This window comes from Salmo salar, chromosome 09, assembly GCF_965601325.2.
Source record: "Salmo salar chromosome 09, fSalSal1, whole genome shotgun sequence".
NCBI lineage: Eukaryota > Metazoa > Chordata > Actinopteri > Salmoniformes > Salmonidae > Salmo > Salmo salar.
The window spans coordinates 122,731,511-122,745,258 of NC_138299.1; the positions used below are offsets into that span (position 1 = coordinate 122,731,511).

General features: G+C 41.9%; 1 protein-coding gene across 3 annotated transcripts; it reads right to left on the reverse strand.

Annotated features, from left to right (window-relative positions):
- Positions 1–631: 631 nt before the first annotated feature.
- On the reverse strand, positions 632–13,299 carry LOC100380764 (protein YIF1B). Of its 3 annotated transcripts, none has more exons than XM_014214151.3 (8): positions 13,150–13,299; positions 3,151–3,371; positions 2,934–3,038; positions 2,695–2,773; positions 2,535–2,592; positions 2,270–2,425; positions 1,995–2,088; positions 632–1,865 (listed from the first exon to the last, which is right to left on the reverse strand). In XM_014214151.3, the coding sequence occupies exons 1-8, from the start codon at positions 13,190–13,192 to the stop codon at positions 1,710–1,712; spliced, it is 912 nt and encodes a 303-aa protein (XP_014069626.1). In that variant the 5' UTR covers positions 13,193–13,299; the 3' UTR covers positions 632–1,709. The 3 variants fall into 3 exon arrangements, with proteins under 3 accessions (XP_014069626.1, XP_014069624.1, XP_014069628.1); XM_014214149.3 differs by having other exon boundaries at positions 13,120–13,295; XM_014214153.3 differs by having other exon boundaries at positions 13,140–13,281.
- Between the last annotated feature and the right edge of the window lie 449 nt (positions 13,300–13,748).

Genomic DNA, 13,748 nt, shown 5'->3' on the forward strand with positions numbered 1-13,748 from the left:
TACGGCCGTGGACAGGTCAAGGTTAATCGGGACAGTAGGCTATTATGGCCAGTCTTAAATCATTGGATAAAAAAGTAGGCTGTAATGAGTATAAAACAAAACGTGCTGTTTCCTTTCAATTTATACAGCTTGTTTCATAACGGGAGGTCCAAGACAGGTTGAATTAATTTGTATACAGGGAGGGACCATGGATAAGACACATTTTATTACCATGTGTAACGCAACAAATCTCAATCCGATCAAGATCTGATGACAACCACATGTTAATCCAAGGTGTAAACCACAACTTCTGTTATCTGATTGTGCCATGTGACAGTGGGGACAGAGCAGGAGTGTTGGATCAAGATTGACAGGAATATCTGACAAATACATCTGTGAATGTCAAGGTAAGCAGGCTTTATCATACACACTGGCTTTCCTTATTGATTATCATATCATCCTAACTTGGGGCAGAGAGGGAAAGGGCTAAGGTGTTAATCTTACAGATACAACGTAGCCTTAGTCCATTAAAGCTTATTTCATGTTGGAAAAAAATTGTATCAATAGAAAACAAAGCTTGAGTGTATGTTAGTGATACTGGACGAGAAATATTCAGCTTCATAACAGTTAAATTAAAAAAAGCCATAGCAAATTTGTACTCCAGTTTCAGTTTATTTATCAAGTTGTAGAGAGCATAAGAGGATCCATGTTATTCCGCCTCTGTATATCAAATATTCATAAAAGCAACTGAGGCGTGGCAAAGCAACACCATTTTAGCGTGATATTTCTAGTAATTAGGTCTACATTTCAAATGGAAGCTAGTAATTGAACATCTAAACCATTAAATATTTTTCCCCTTTTCCAGTTTGAAACCTGAAAATCAATTACAGTGTCATATGCTCATGTATTTTTGTCAAGCTTGTTTAAAAAAGCATCAGCTGTAATTTAAGATCACTTAAAGACTTTGTTACATGATAGAAAGCCTTTGATTGGGCTTCAGTTCGTGGCATCAAGACACCAGACATGTACAAAAAGCCTTTTTTGTATTTACAAACACACATCCACAAATCTGTTTACATACATCATCCTATGATTAAGGACATTAGGAGCGCTTTTTTTTGTGCTCACTGGACGGCGCAGGCAAATTATGCTAAAGCCTTTTAGTCAACGTAACTATGTAATGCAAGAACACAATTAGCCACATGAAATTACTTCCCTGCGTAGTTGTGACACATTACACATTTTGGGCTGCAAATTCTGCAATGCAATTCTGCAGGACAGCCATTTTACGTAGCTAATTTCGTTCCCTACTTACGTAGGCTATGATTTTGCCTTAACTGTGCTTCCATCCTTGGCTCAGTCTAAGCTTTTGCGAGTGAGGACCCAAGCTAGATTGCTAATATTCAACCATATGTTCACAAATACTTAGAAAACATAACTAACTAATTACAGTGTACAAAACATGGCAAGCCAGTCAATTATCCTTCTTAGACAATTACATACAAAAAAAACAATACAAAAGACAGGTCAACACTACTGTTACACTTGTACTGTGAGACTTGGCAATGCTAATTCTACAATGCCATTTGTGTGTGGTTTTATTTATCCGTGTATGTGTCCCGCACCTCTGCAGCGAATGGTGGGGAGAGGTGATGGTCAGTGAACAGTCTTGTCTTTCCATAGAGAGGTAGTGTCTTGTCAGATGAAACACTCCTGGTCAGCTCGTGGTCTTACCTGACCAGGTGGTAGGTCAACCAGTACATGAATATGGGCTGGGCGGCTGCGATGGACATGGTCAGGTACATCCTCAGCTGGTTCCTGGCCCCGTGAACCAACACGCCTTGGGCTGCTGCCTCAGACAGGAGCTTTAGTCTCAACGTGCGGATCTGAAGAGAGGACCAAGACAGAGGGAGCCAAAATCAAGCTTGTGAACCTACGTACAGTAGTCAAGGCGCTAGCAGGGGACATTGGGTGGAGTAAATCCGATTCTATAGCCTGCTCTTCCTGCTACTCACCATGAAGACAAAGATGGATATACAGCACCACAGCAGCGTTAGGTAATATCCCGTTCGACCAAATAGTAACCCTGCCACAACCCCTACAATCATCCTGCACACACAAGGGAATCTTTCACAATTCATCCGAGTAGTTGATGTGTCATCATGTCTTTACAACTTAAAAAATATATATAATTAAGACAACTTCCATGTTGAAAGACAGGGAAATCCAGAACCATAAATCGCAAGGTCATACTAATCATGTCAGAGAGAGCGAGAGAGACCAGCCGTACCCCACATATTTGTATCCAGAGAAGGCCACAAGATCGATGGTGGTGAGGTCTGTGTTGACTGTGACCAGGTAGAGACTGAGGAGGACAACCAGCACCTCCATGATGAGCCACACCAGGGCTGAGCTGGCCTGCATGCCCAGGATCTCAGGGGTAAACCTAGAGAGAGGGGAGATGAGGGTTTAGAGTTTAGGTTTAGATTTTAGAGATACAAGTTTCAGGATACTCTTTATACAGAAAACTGAAGGTGCAAAGTGGACCAGTTTACCTGTTCTGTGTTCCGAGCGCTAACCCAGCCACCAGGATGTATGTGATAAAACCCATTGCTGCAAAATAATATAAAGCAATGTTAAAACAATAATAGGCTAGTTGCAGGTTTTATTTGTTTGGTTCAGTCAGGGTGGTAGAGCTGACCAAATCTCCTTTACCTGGAATGTACAAGTCAGGAGCGTTGATATCAAAGCGTGGAGCCACTGGGGTGTCCTGTTGGTAGCTCACTTCCCAGTTCTAATAAAAAAAATATACACCTTCTTTAGTCACCCAATCAATGAGAGTCATCCTAGGGCATAAGTTCAGTATCAGCTTGGTAGCTCTGAGTCTGGACATGGACACAAGCAATACCAACAGATGGTGACCATAGTAACACAGGGTGACAGGGCATCAGTACCTGGTGCATGTAGGGGAAGACTAGCAGGCCGAGTTTCTTGCCCACGTAAACTGTGTCCACAGCAAAGTAATATTTCAGCTTAGAGATGGGGAGGAAACGATCCAGCTATAGATTAAATGGAGCAAAACCAAGACAATTTAGGCACACTTAATGACACTCATGTTGCTACTTACTAACTGGTACCACAACTATGTACCATCACTACCATGAGTCTTACATTTTTGTCCACCAAGTCTTTGCCCTGGCTGGCCAGGCTGCTCCCATAAGCCATGGCCAAGTTGGACATTGGGTCTGAGAGGAGGGTCCGGCCGGGGTGGCCCATCGTCCCAACACCCTGGCCCTGGAACCCAGTGGGCTGCACCCCCGGCGCTGCACTGGTGTCATCAAACAGCTGGCTGGGGTCTGTCCCGTCCATTGACGTGTTCCTCATTTCGGGATCTGTCACACAAGAGGCGGATGAAAGCACATTCTGGTCAGTGGAGTGGGGAATACAGACTGCAAGTACTGTGCAACACAAGCATGCATTGTTAATACTTGTGATGTTATGTGAAGTTGTGAGGTGACGAACTGCAAACTTACAATGCATTTGAAGGACAACCAAAATGTAGCTGCAAAAGGAGGAGCTATGCCGTGCACATTGACACAATTCAACAAATAACCTAGCCTAAGCAGACAGTGCCTCTAACAGGGTCTCTTCACTCCATGTGTAAGATAAACCCTGTTCTCAGTCATCAATTCTGGGTGTGTTTTATCCCGAGTGCAGAATGGTCACATCACGCACTAAGCAGATGGACACCCTTACGTCACCCCAGCCGCTTTCCTATCAAATTATGCTTTGTCCTTTCACAGACATCCATTGGCCTGCACTGTAGACTAATCTTTTTACTAATACTTAACAACGAGATCAATTGAGATTAGGAACCTCTTTCTCAAAGAGAGAGAGATCTGGCTAGAAGTCAGCCAGGACAAGTAGGCTCTATTTCAAAATGAAACAATGAAACTTCAAACATACACACTTAAAGATCTCCACTTGTGGTCTACTGTGGAGCTGGGACGATAAACCAAAGATTATCGATACCAAGCAAACCAAGGATTTTACAGATATCAATAACTTTAAAGTAGAGGAATGTGAAGATTGAAATTAAATAACTCTGCTAATATGGGCTATTGCTAACTGGACAAATGGTACAATATTACAAGTAGCAGTAGTTAAGCGTCATATAACAAAAGTAACTGGTGCACACTGTTTTAAAGTTATTCAATTTCTCATTATTGTGACAATTGAGTCAATTTATCATGATATAGATTTTTGTCCATATCATCCAGCTCTAGTCTGTGTCGAAAAAGCCTACAGGCCTAAATAATGAAATGCAATGTTTGTTATTCATTAGAAGCACATCTCTGAATCTCTATTTCTGACCTATTTAAATGGGTAGGCCTAATGTTTCATATCCTTCACCAAATCAGTAAGTTTACCATGGTACTCTTAGCCGTTCTCATGACTACAATTCCATTCCATTACAGTGGTGCCAAGCCACGTCCCATTTTGCCTTGTGAGTGAAATGGCCCGTAGCTCCGACACTTCCTAAATGCTCTGTCTAATTGCAAATACGGCTCACTTGCGTTATGGTTTTGGAAACATTTGGAACTGAACCTCCATACATGTGAGAAATCACTTTTCTAATACAAAAGATACACTTACTGTACACAGTTTAGAAAAGTTGCACCTGGCTGTATTTTGAGAAATATGCGATCCAGCTGGAAACTATGAAATAACATGTGGAATCATGCAGTAACCAAACGTGTTCAAATATATTTTACATTTTTGATTCTTCAAAGTAGCCAACCTTTGCCTTGATGACAGCTTTGCACACTTGGCATTCTCTCAACCAGCTTCATGAGGAATGCTTTTCCAACAGTCTTGAAGGAGTTCCCACATACGCTGAGCACTTGTTGGCTGCTTTTCCTTCACTCTGCTGTCCAAGTCATCCCAAACCATCTCAATTGAGTTGAGGTCGGGTGATTGTGGAGGCCAGGTCATCTGATGCAGCACTCCCATCACTCTCCCTCTTGGTCAAATAGCCCTTACACAGCCTGGAGGTGTGTTGGGTCATTGTCCTGTTGAAAAACAAAAGATAGTCCCTCTAAAGGCAAACCAGCTGAGATGGCGTGTCGCTGCAGAATGCTGTGGTAGCCATGCTGGTTAAGTGTGCCTTGAATAAAAAAATGAATAATCACCGACAGTGTCACCAGCAAAGCACCCCCACACCATCACACCACCTCCTCCATGGTTCACGGTGGGAACCACACATGCGGAGATCATTCGTTCACCTACTCTGCGTCTCACAAAGACACGGCGGTTGGAACCAAAAATCTCAAATTTGGACTCATCAGACCCAAGGACAGATTTCCACCAGTCTAATGTCCATTGTTTGTGTTTCTTGGCCCAAGCAAGTCTCTACTACTTATTGGTGTCCTTTAGTAGTGGTTTCTTTGTAGCAATTCAACCATGAAGGCCTGATTCACACAGTCTCCTCTGAACAGTTGATGTTGAGATGTGTCTGTTACTTGAACTCTGAAGCATTTATTTGGGCTGCACTTTCTGGAGGTGCAGTTAACTCTAATGAACTTATCCTCTGCAGCAGAGGTAACTCTGGGTCTTCCTTTCCTGTGGAGGTCCACATGAGAGCCAGTTTCATCATAGCACTTGATTGTTTTTGCGACTGCACAAAGTTCTTGAAATGTTCCGTATTGACTGACCTTCATGTCTTAAAGTAATGATGGACTGTCGTTTCTCTTTGCTTATTTGAGCTGTTCTTGTCATAATATGGACTTGGTCTTTTACCATCGGAAATAAACCCCCACTTCCTTCCATTCTGCTAGCAAACATGGAATCTTTGGAAAATAAAATTGATGACCTATGCAGAAAATTAAACTACCAAACCGGACATTCAAAACTGCAATATCTTACGCTTCACGGAGTCGTGGCTGAACGACAACATTATCAACATACAGCTGGCTGGTTATATGCTGTATCGGCAGGATAGAACAGCGGTGTATGGTAAGACAAGGGGCGGCGGACTATGTATTTTTGTAAATAACAGCTGGTGCACGATATCTAAGGAAGTCTCAAGGTTTTGCCTGCCTGAGGTAGAGTATCTCATGATACGTTGTAGACCACACTATCTACCTTGAGAGTTTTCATCTGTATTTTTCGTAGCTGCCTACATACCACCACAGACTGAGGCTGGCACTAAGACCGCACTGAATAAGCTGTATTCTGCCATAAGCAAACAGGAAAACGCTCACCCAGAGGCGGCGCTGTGCAGTATACCGTATTTGACTATATACCGGTATTTATGCACGGACCGGTTTGCGTTTTTACTTTACCTTCTATAACGGTATTTGATTTGTTTGTTTGGTTTGTTAAATGTGATACGCTGTGTGTAACGTCCATTTTTTATAGTTTACTCCGCTACTTGAGTCATCCCTCTCCATGCCGCTTTCCACACAGACCTAGTCCCACCCTGTCACTCAAGGAGCGCATTTGTTCTTGCTTGACCACGGGTCACTTTCATTCAGTCTGCATGGTCAATGCAGCACATGCAACAATGTTGATGACAACGATGTTGTTTCCACTTTGATCTTAATAGAAATCCACAAGCGTTCTATAATTACAACATTAGTTTGTGTTTCTTAAATCTGCAAACAGCTAGTTTGTATTTTCTTAGCAAGTTAAGCTAAATTGTGTTAGCCACTATTGCTAATTGCTAGCTAACTAGCTAATAAAAGCACTGAGTCAGAGCAAATGTAGCTAGCTAATACAGCCTGATACTAGTACTGGTGGAGGCTAAAATCGGCATGTTGTTTTGTGCAACAGTATCTTCTAAAGCAAAGAGAAATAGGCGAAGCATGAATAAAGATTTAATGTAGCCAAAGATTATAGGGTCCCCTAGAAAACACTGAACATCACTGTGGTTCCTACCCTGTCACAATAACTCATCCATGGGATTTTCATTCGTTGTCATGTCAAACAACACTGTATTCAAAGTGCCCACTATTATTTATATTCTAACTATAGAATTATAAGAAACATTATATTTCCATGATTCCAAAAGTTCACCCACATGTTTTGATCTAAATCACAATGGCAATATTGACCTAGTATTTATGCCCATATCATGGCAGTGTGGAAATGATCTCAAATGAGTGCAGGAAATCCAAAAATGTATGGAAATGCAGGAAATTATTTTAGGTTGAAGTTGAACAGTATAAAACAAATCTGAATGGAGAAAGACACATTGAAATAATTTAGAATATATGTGTTGCCACCCTAGGGTCACGCACTACTCATGAAGCAAACTTACAACTTTAATTAATCAAACATAAAATACCGTCAAAAATTGGAAAAATACAATATATGATATTTTGGCCATATCGCCCAGCCCTAGCTCCTAGTAGCCGGGGACTTTAGCCTCTATGGGCTAGGTGGGACGCTTGCCAGCCTGTGGCGCGATTTTCAAAACCTTAAAAATCCTATTACTTCAATTTCTCAAACATATGACTATTTTACAGCCATTTAAAGACAAGACTCTCGTTAATCTAACCACACTGTCCGATTTCAAAAAGGCTTTACAACGAAAGCAAAACATTAGATTATGTCAGCAGAGTACCAAGCCAGAAATAATCAGACACCCATTTTTCAAGCCAGAATATAATGTCACCAAAACCCAGAAGACAGCTAAATGCAGCACTCACCTTTGATGATCTTCATCAGATGACAACCCTAGGACATTATGTTATACAATACATGCATGTTTTGTTCAATCAAGTTCATATTTATATCAAAAAACAGCTTTTTACATTAGCATGTGACGTTCAGAACTAGCAAACTTCCGGGGAATTCGCTAACATTTTACTAAATTACTCACGATAAACGTTCACAAAAAGCATAACAATTATTTTAAGAATTATAGATACAGACCTCCTCTATGCACTCGATATGTCCGATTTTAAAATAGCTTTTTGGTGAAAGCACATTTTGCAATATTCTAAGTACATAGCCCAGGCTTCACGGGCTCGCTATTTAGACACCCGGCAAGTTTAGCACTCACCATAATCATATTTACTATTATAAAAGTTTGATTACCTTTTGTTGTCTTCGTCAGAATGCACACCCAGGACTGCTACTTCAATAACAAATGTTGGTTTGGTCCAAAATAATCCATCGTTATATCCGAATAGCGGCGTTTTGTTCGTGCGTTCCAGACACTATCCGAAATAGTAAAGAAGTGTCACGCGCATGGCGCAATTCGTGACAATAAAATTCTAAATATTCCATTACCGTACTTCGAAGCATGTCAACCGCTGTTTAAAATCAATTTTTACGACACTTTTCTCGTAGAAAAGCGATAATATTCCGACAGGGAATCTCCTTTTCGGCAAACAGAGGAAAAAATCCCAAAGGCGGGGGCGGTCGGGGTCACGCGCATAAGCCCGTGTCCCTTGATCGGCCACTTGAGAAAGGCAATAATGTGTTTCAGCCTGGGGCTGGAATGACGACATTCTGTTTTTTCCCGGGCTCTGAGCGCCTATGGACGACGTGGGAAGTGTCACGTTAGAGCAGAGATCCTTAGTAAATGATAGAGATGGAAAAGAAGTTCAAGAAATGGTCAGACAGGCCACTTCCTGTAAAGGAATCTCTCAGGTTTTGACCTGCCATTTGAGTTCTGTTATACTCACAGACACCATTCAAACAGTTTTAGAAAATGTAGGGTGTTTTCTATCCATATGTAATAAGTATATGCATATTCTAGTTACTGGGTAGGAGTGGTAACCAGATTAAATCGGGTATGTTTTTTATCCAGCCGTGTCAATACTGCCCCCTAGCCCTAACAGGTTAATGCAGGGAAACTTAAATCCGTCTTAACACATTTCTATCAGCATGTTAAATGTACAACCAGAGGAAAAAATACAACAAAAAAAGAAAAAAAAAACTCTGGACCACCTTTACTCCACACACGGAGACGCATACAAAAGCTCTCCCTCGTCCTCCATTTGGCAAATCTGACCATAATTCTATCCTTCTGATTCCTGCTTACAAGCAAAAACTAACGCAGGAAGTACCAGTGACTCAATCAATAAAAAAGTGGTCAGATGAAGCAGATGCTAAGCTACAGGAATGTTTTCCTAGCACAGACTGGAATACAGTGGCTTGCAAAAGTATTCACCCCCTTGGCATTTTTCCTATTTTGTTGCCTTACAACCTGGAATTAAAATAGATTTTTTGGGGGTTTGCATAATTTGATTTACACAACATGCCTACCACTTTGAAGATGCAAAATATTTTTTCTTGAGCGTGCATAACTATTCTACCCCCCCCCAAAGTCAATACTTTTTAGAGAGACACCTTTTGCAGCAACTACAGATGCAAGTCTCTTGGGGTAAGTCTCTATAAGCTTGGCACATCTAGCCACTGGGATTCTTGCCCATTCTTCAAGGCAAAACTGCTCCAGCTCCTTCAAGTTGGATGGGGTTCCGCAAGTGTACAGCTATCTTTAAGTCATACCACAGATTCACAATTGGATTGAGGTCTGGGCTTTGACTAGGCCATTCCAAGACATTTAAATGTTTCCCTTTAAACCACTCAAGGGATGCTTTAGCAGTAAGCTTAGGGTCATTGTCCTTCTGGAAGGTGAACTTCCGTCCCAGTCTCAAATCTCTGGAAGACTGAAACAGGTTTCCCTCAAGAATATCCCTGTATTTAGCGCCATCCATCATTCCTTCAATTCTTACCAGTTTCCCAGTTCCTGCCGTTGAAAAACAGACCCACAGCATGTTGCTGCCACCATGCTTCACTGTGGGGATGGTGTTCTTGGGGTGATGAGAGGTGTTGGGTTTGCGCCAGACATTGCGTTTTCCTTGATGGCCAAAAAGCTCAATTTTAGTCTCATCTGACCAGAGTACATTCTTCCATATGTTTGGGGAGTCTCCCACATGCCTTTTGGCGAACACCAAACGTGTTTGCTTATTCTTTTCTTTAAGCAATGGCTTTTTTTCTGGCCACTCTTCCGTAAAGCCCAGCTCTGTGGCATGTACGGCTTAAAGTGGTCCCATGGACAGATACTCCAATCTCCGCTGTGGAGCTTTGCAGCACCTTCAGAGTTATCTTTGGTCTCTGTTGTTGCTCTGATTAATGCCCTCATTGCCTAGTCTGTGAGTTTTGGTGGGCGGCCCTCTCTTGGCAGGTTTGTTGTGGTGCCACATTCTTTCAATTTTTTAATAATGGATTTAATGGTGCTCCCCCATGGGACGTTCAATTTTTTCATATTTTTTTAATAATCCACATTGGTCTGTACTTCACAACTTGGTCCCTGACATGTTTTGAGAGGTCCTTGGAATTCATGGTGCCGCTTGCTTGGTGGTGTCCCCCTTGCTTAGTGGTGTTGCAGACTCTGGGGCCTTTCAGAACAGATGCATATATTCACTCAGATCATGTGACAGATCATGTGACATTTAGATTGCACACAGGTGGACTTTATTTAACTAATTATGTGACTTCTGAAGGTAATTTGTTGCACCAGATCTTATTTAGGGGCTTCATAGCAAAGAGGGTGAATCCATATGCACGCACCACTTTTCCGTTTTTGAAATTTTTTGAAACAAGTTATTTTTTGATTTCACTTCACCAATTTTGACTATTTTGTGTATGTCCATTACATGAAATCCAAATAAAAAGAAATTAAAATTACAGGTTGTAATGCAAAAGGAAAAACACCAAGGGGGATGAATACTTTTGCAAGGCACTGTATGTTCCGGGATTCCTCCAATGGCATTGAGGAGTACACCACATCAGTCATTGGCTTCTTCAATAAACGCATCGATGATGTCATCCCCACAGGTACCGTACGTACATACCCCAACCAGAAGCCATGGATTACAGGCAACATCCGCACTGAGCTAAAGGCTAGAGCTGCCACTTTCAGGGAGCGGTACTCTAACCCGGAAGCTTATAAGAAATCCCGCTATGCCCTCCGACGAACCATCAAACAGGCAAAGCATCAATACAGGACTAAGATCAAATCGTACTACACCGGCTCTGAAGCTCATCGGATGTGGCAGGGCTTGCAAACCATTACAGACTACAAAGGGAAGCACAGCCGAGAGATGCCCAGTGACACGAGCCTACCAGACGAGCTAAACTACTTCTATGCTCGCTTCAAGGCAAATAACACTGAAACATGCATGAGAGCACCAGCTGTTCTGGAAGATTGTGTGATCACGCTCTCCGCAGCCGATGTGAGTAAGACCTTTAAACAGGTCAACATTCACAAGGCCGTAGGGCCAGACGGATTACCAGGACGTGTACTGCGAGTATGTGCTGACCAACTGACATTTTCAACCTCTCCGAGTCTGTAATACCAACATGTTAAGCAGACCACCATAGTCCCTGTGCCCAAGAACACTAAGGTAACCTGCCTAAATGAATACTGACCCATAGCACTCACGTCTGTAGCCAAGAAAGTCATGAAAAGGGCAAAACAAAACCTATTCCCCCTCAGGAGACTGAAAAGATTTGGCATGGGTCCTCAGATCCTCAAAAGGTTCTACAGCTGCACCATCAAGAGCATCCTGACTGGTTGCATCACTGCCTGGTATGGCAACTGCTCAGCCCCCGACCGCAAGGCACTACAGAGGGTTGTGTGTACGGCCCAGTACATCACTGGGGCCAAGCTCCCTGCCATCCAGGACCTCTATACCAGGCAGTGTCAGAGGAAGGCCCTAAAAGGAAGCCCCCCCCCTTCTAGAACACTGCTGCTACTCTCTGTTATTATCTATGCATAGTCACTTTAATAACTCTACCTACATGTGCATATTACCTCAAATAACCGGTACCCCCGCACATTGACTCTGTACCGGAACTTCCCTGTGGCTCAGTTGGTAGAGCATGGTGTTTGCAACGCCAGCATGGTGTGTGCAACGCCAGGGTTGTGGGTTCGATTCCCACGGGGGTCCAGTTAAAAAAAAATGCATGAAATTAAATTAAATGAAATGTATGCATTCACTACTGTAAGTCGCTCTGGATAAGAGCGTCTGCTAAATGACTCAAATGTAATGTAAATGTACACCCCTGTATATAGTCTCGCTATTGTTATTTTACTGCTGCTCTTTAATTACTTGTTACTTTTATTTTATTTTTTAACTGCATTGTTGGTTAGGGGCTTGTAAGTAAGCATTTCACTGTAAGGACGGTCTACACCGGTTGTATTTGGTGCATGTGACGACAAACATTTGACTTGAATGTCCCCGAGTGGCCTAGTTACAGTTTTGGCAAGACTTGAAAATGTCTGTTTAACAGCAATCAACTTGACAGAGCTTGAAGAATATAACAAATAATAATGGGCAAATATTGTACAATCCAGGTGTGCAAAGCTCCTAGAGACTTACCCCAAAAGACTCACAGCTGTAATCACCACCAAAGGTGCTTCTTTGAAACATGCATTAATTTTGTCATTATGGGGTATTGTGTGTAGATGGGTGGAAAAAAAATATTGAATCCATTTTGAATTCAGGATGTAACACAACAAACTATGGAACAAGCAAGGGGTCCTAAATTACGTAAATGTAATGTATGAATACTACTCTGTATTGGGAACAAGTTCTGATTGGACACTGGGCGGAGACCAACAAGAAGCTAACGATAGCTAACAAAACAAGAGGCACAGTCCCATGTCCCAATTTAGAAGCAATGTAATACCGGTAATATGTGAAGGCTTGAAATCGTAACTCTTAAGAGCGAATAGCGCGACCTTCTAACCTACACCTGAATAATGTAACCGGAAACTGATCAGACATGTTTCAGATTCTCTGTCTACATGGAATATGACAACGTCACCAGATAGCTTATCTAATGAAGTGGCTAACAGCCAGCTAGCGAGCTAGCTAACTCAGTCTTGTGCAACATGGCGTTAGCTAGTCATATTAGTAAGAAATTAGCTGTCATGATTGATAACACACCGCATATGACAAAAAAAAGCAAGTAAGCGAGCTACATTTGCCAGGTAGTTAGTTTAGCTTTGGCTTGAAGAGCAGCCATCGAGTGGGTTAGCTTGTTAGCTAGCTATTACTAATAGTATTAGCATGCCGGTTAGCTACATTTCTAGGCCAAAAAGTTCAGACATCTTACCAATAGTTTGATCAACGTACGTTAACTTACGCTGTCTAAACACACTTTGGGTTGCTGTGTAATCCATGTCCATGAATTATTACAGGTAGTTTCGGATATCGTCTATAAAAACGCTGATATGAAACCATTCAATATGCTTCCTACAAAATGTGTACACAGCCACACCCATGTGTCAACTGGCCAATGATAGAATCGTAAAAGAAAAGACGAAGTTGTTCCAGGAAAAATATGGACCAATCGAAATAATCCACTATAATTTATTTATTTCTGCAGGGGCAGCAAGGTCATAATAATCGGTCATTAATTACAGTACATAACAGTATTTTTACTTAAGTACTTTACACCACTGATTTTCACCTATATTTTTGACACGCTGCATCTCTTGCACGGTAATGTGTACCTATATTGCACCCTTAGTACGGATATTTAGATTCCATCAGGTTCTGATATAGAGTGGGAAAGTTAATCGATTTCTCATGACGAATGGTGTTCTAGTCTCTTGCCGCGTTCATCTGCCATCCGAGTTATCAGAAGCTCCTAGTTCCCAGTGAGACATTTCACTTGAACGACCCCCCAAATAGGAATTGCAAGCAGTGGTTAAAAAAGTACCTAATTGTCATACTTGAGTA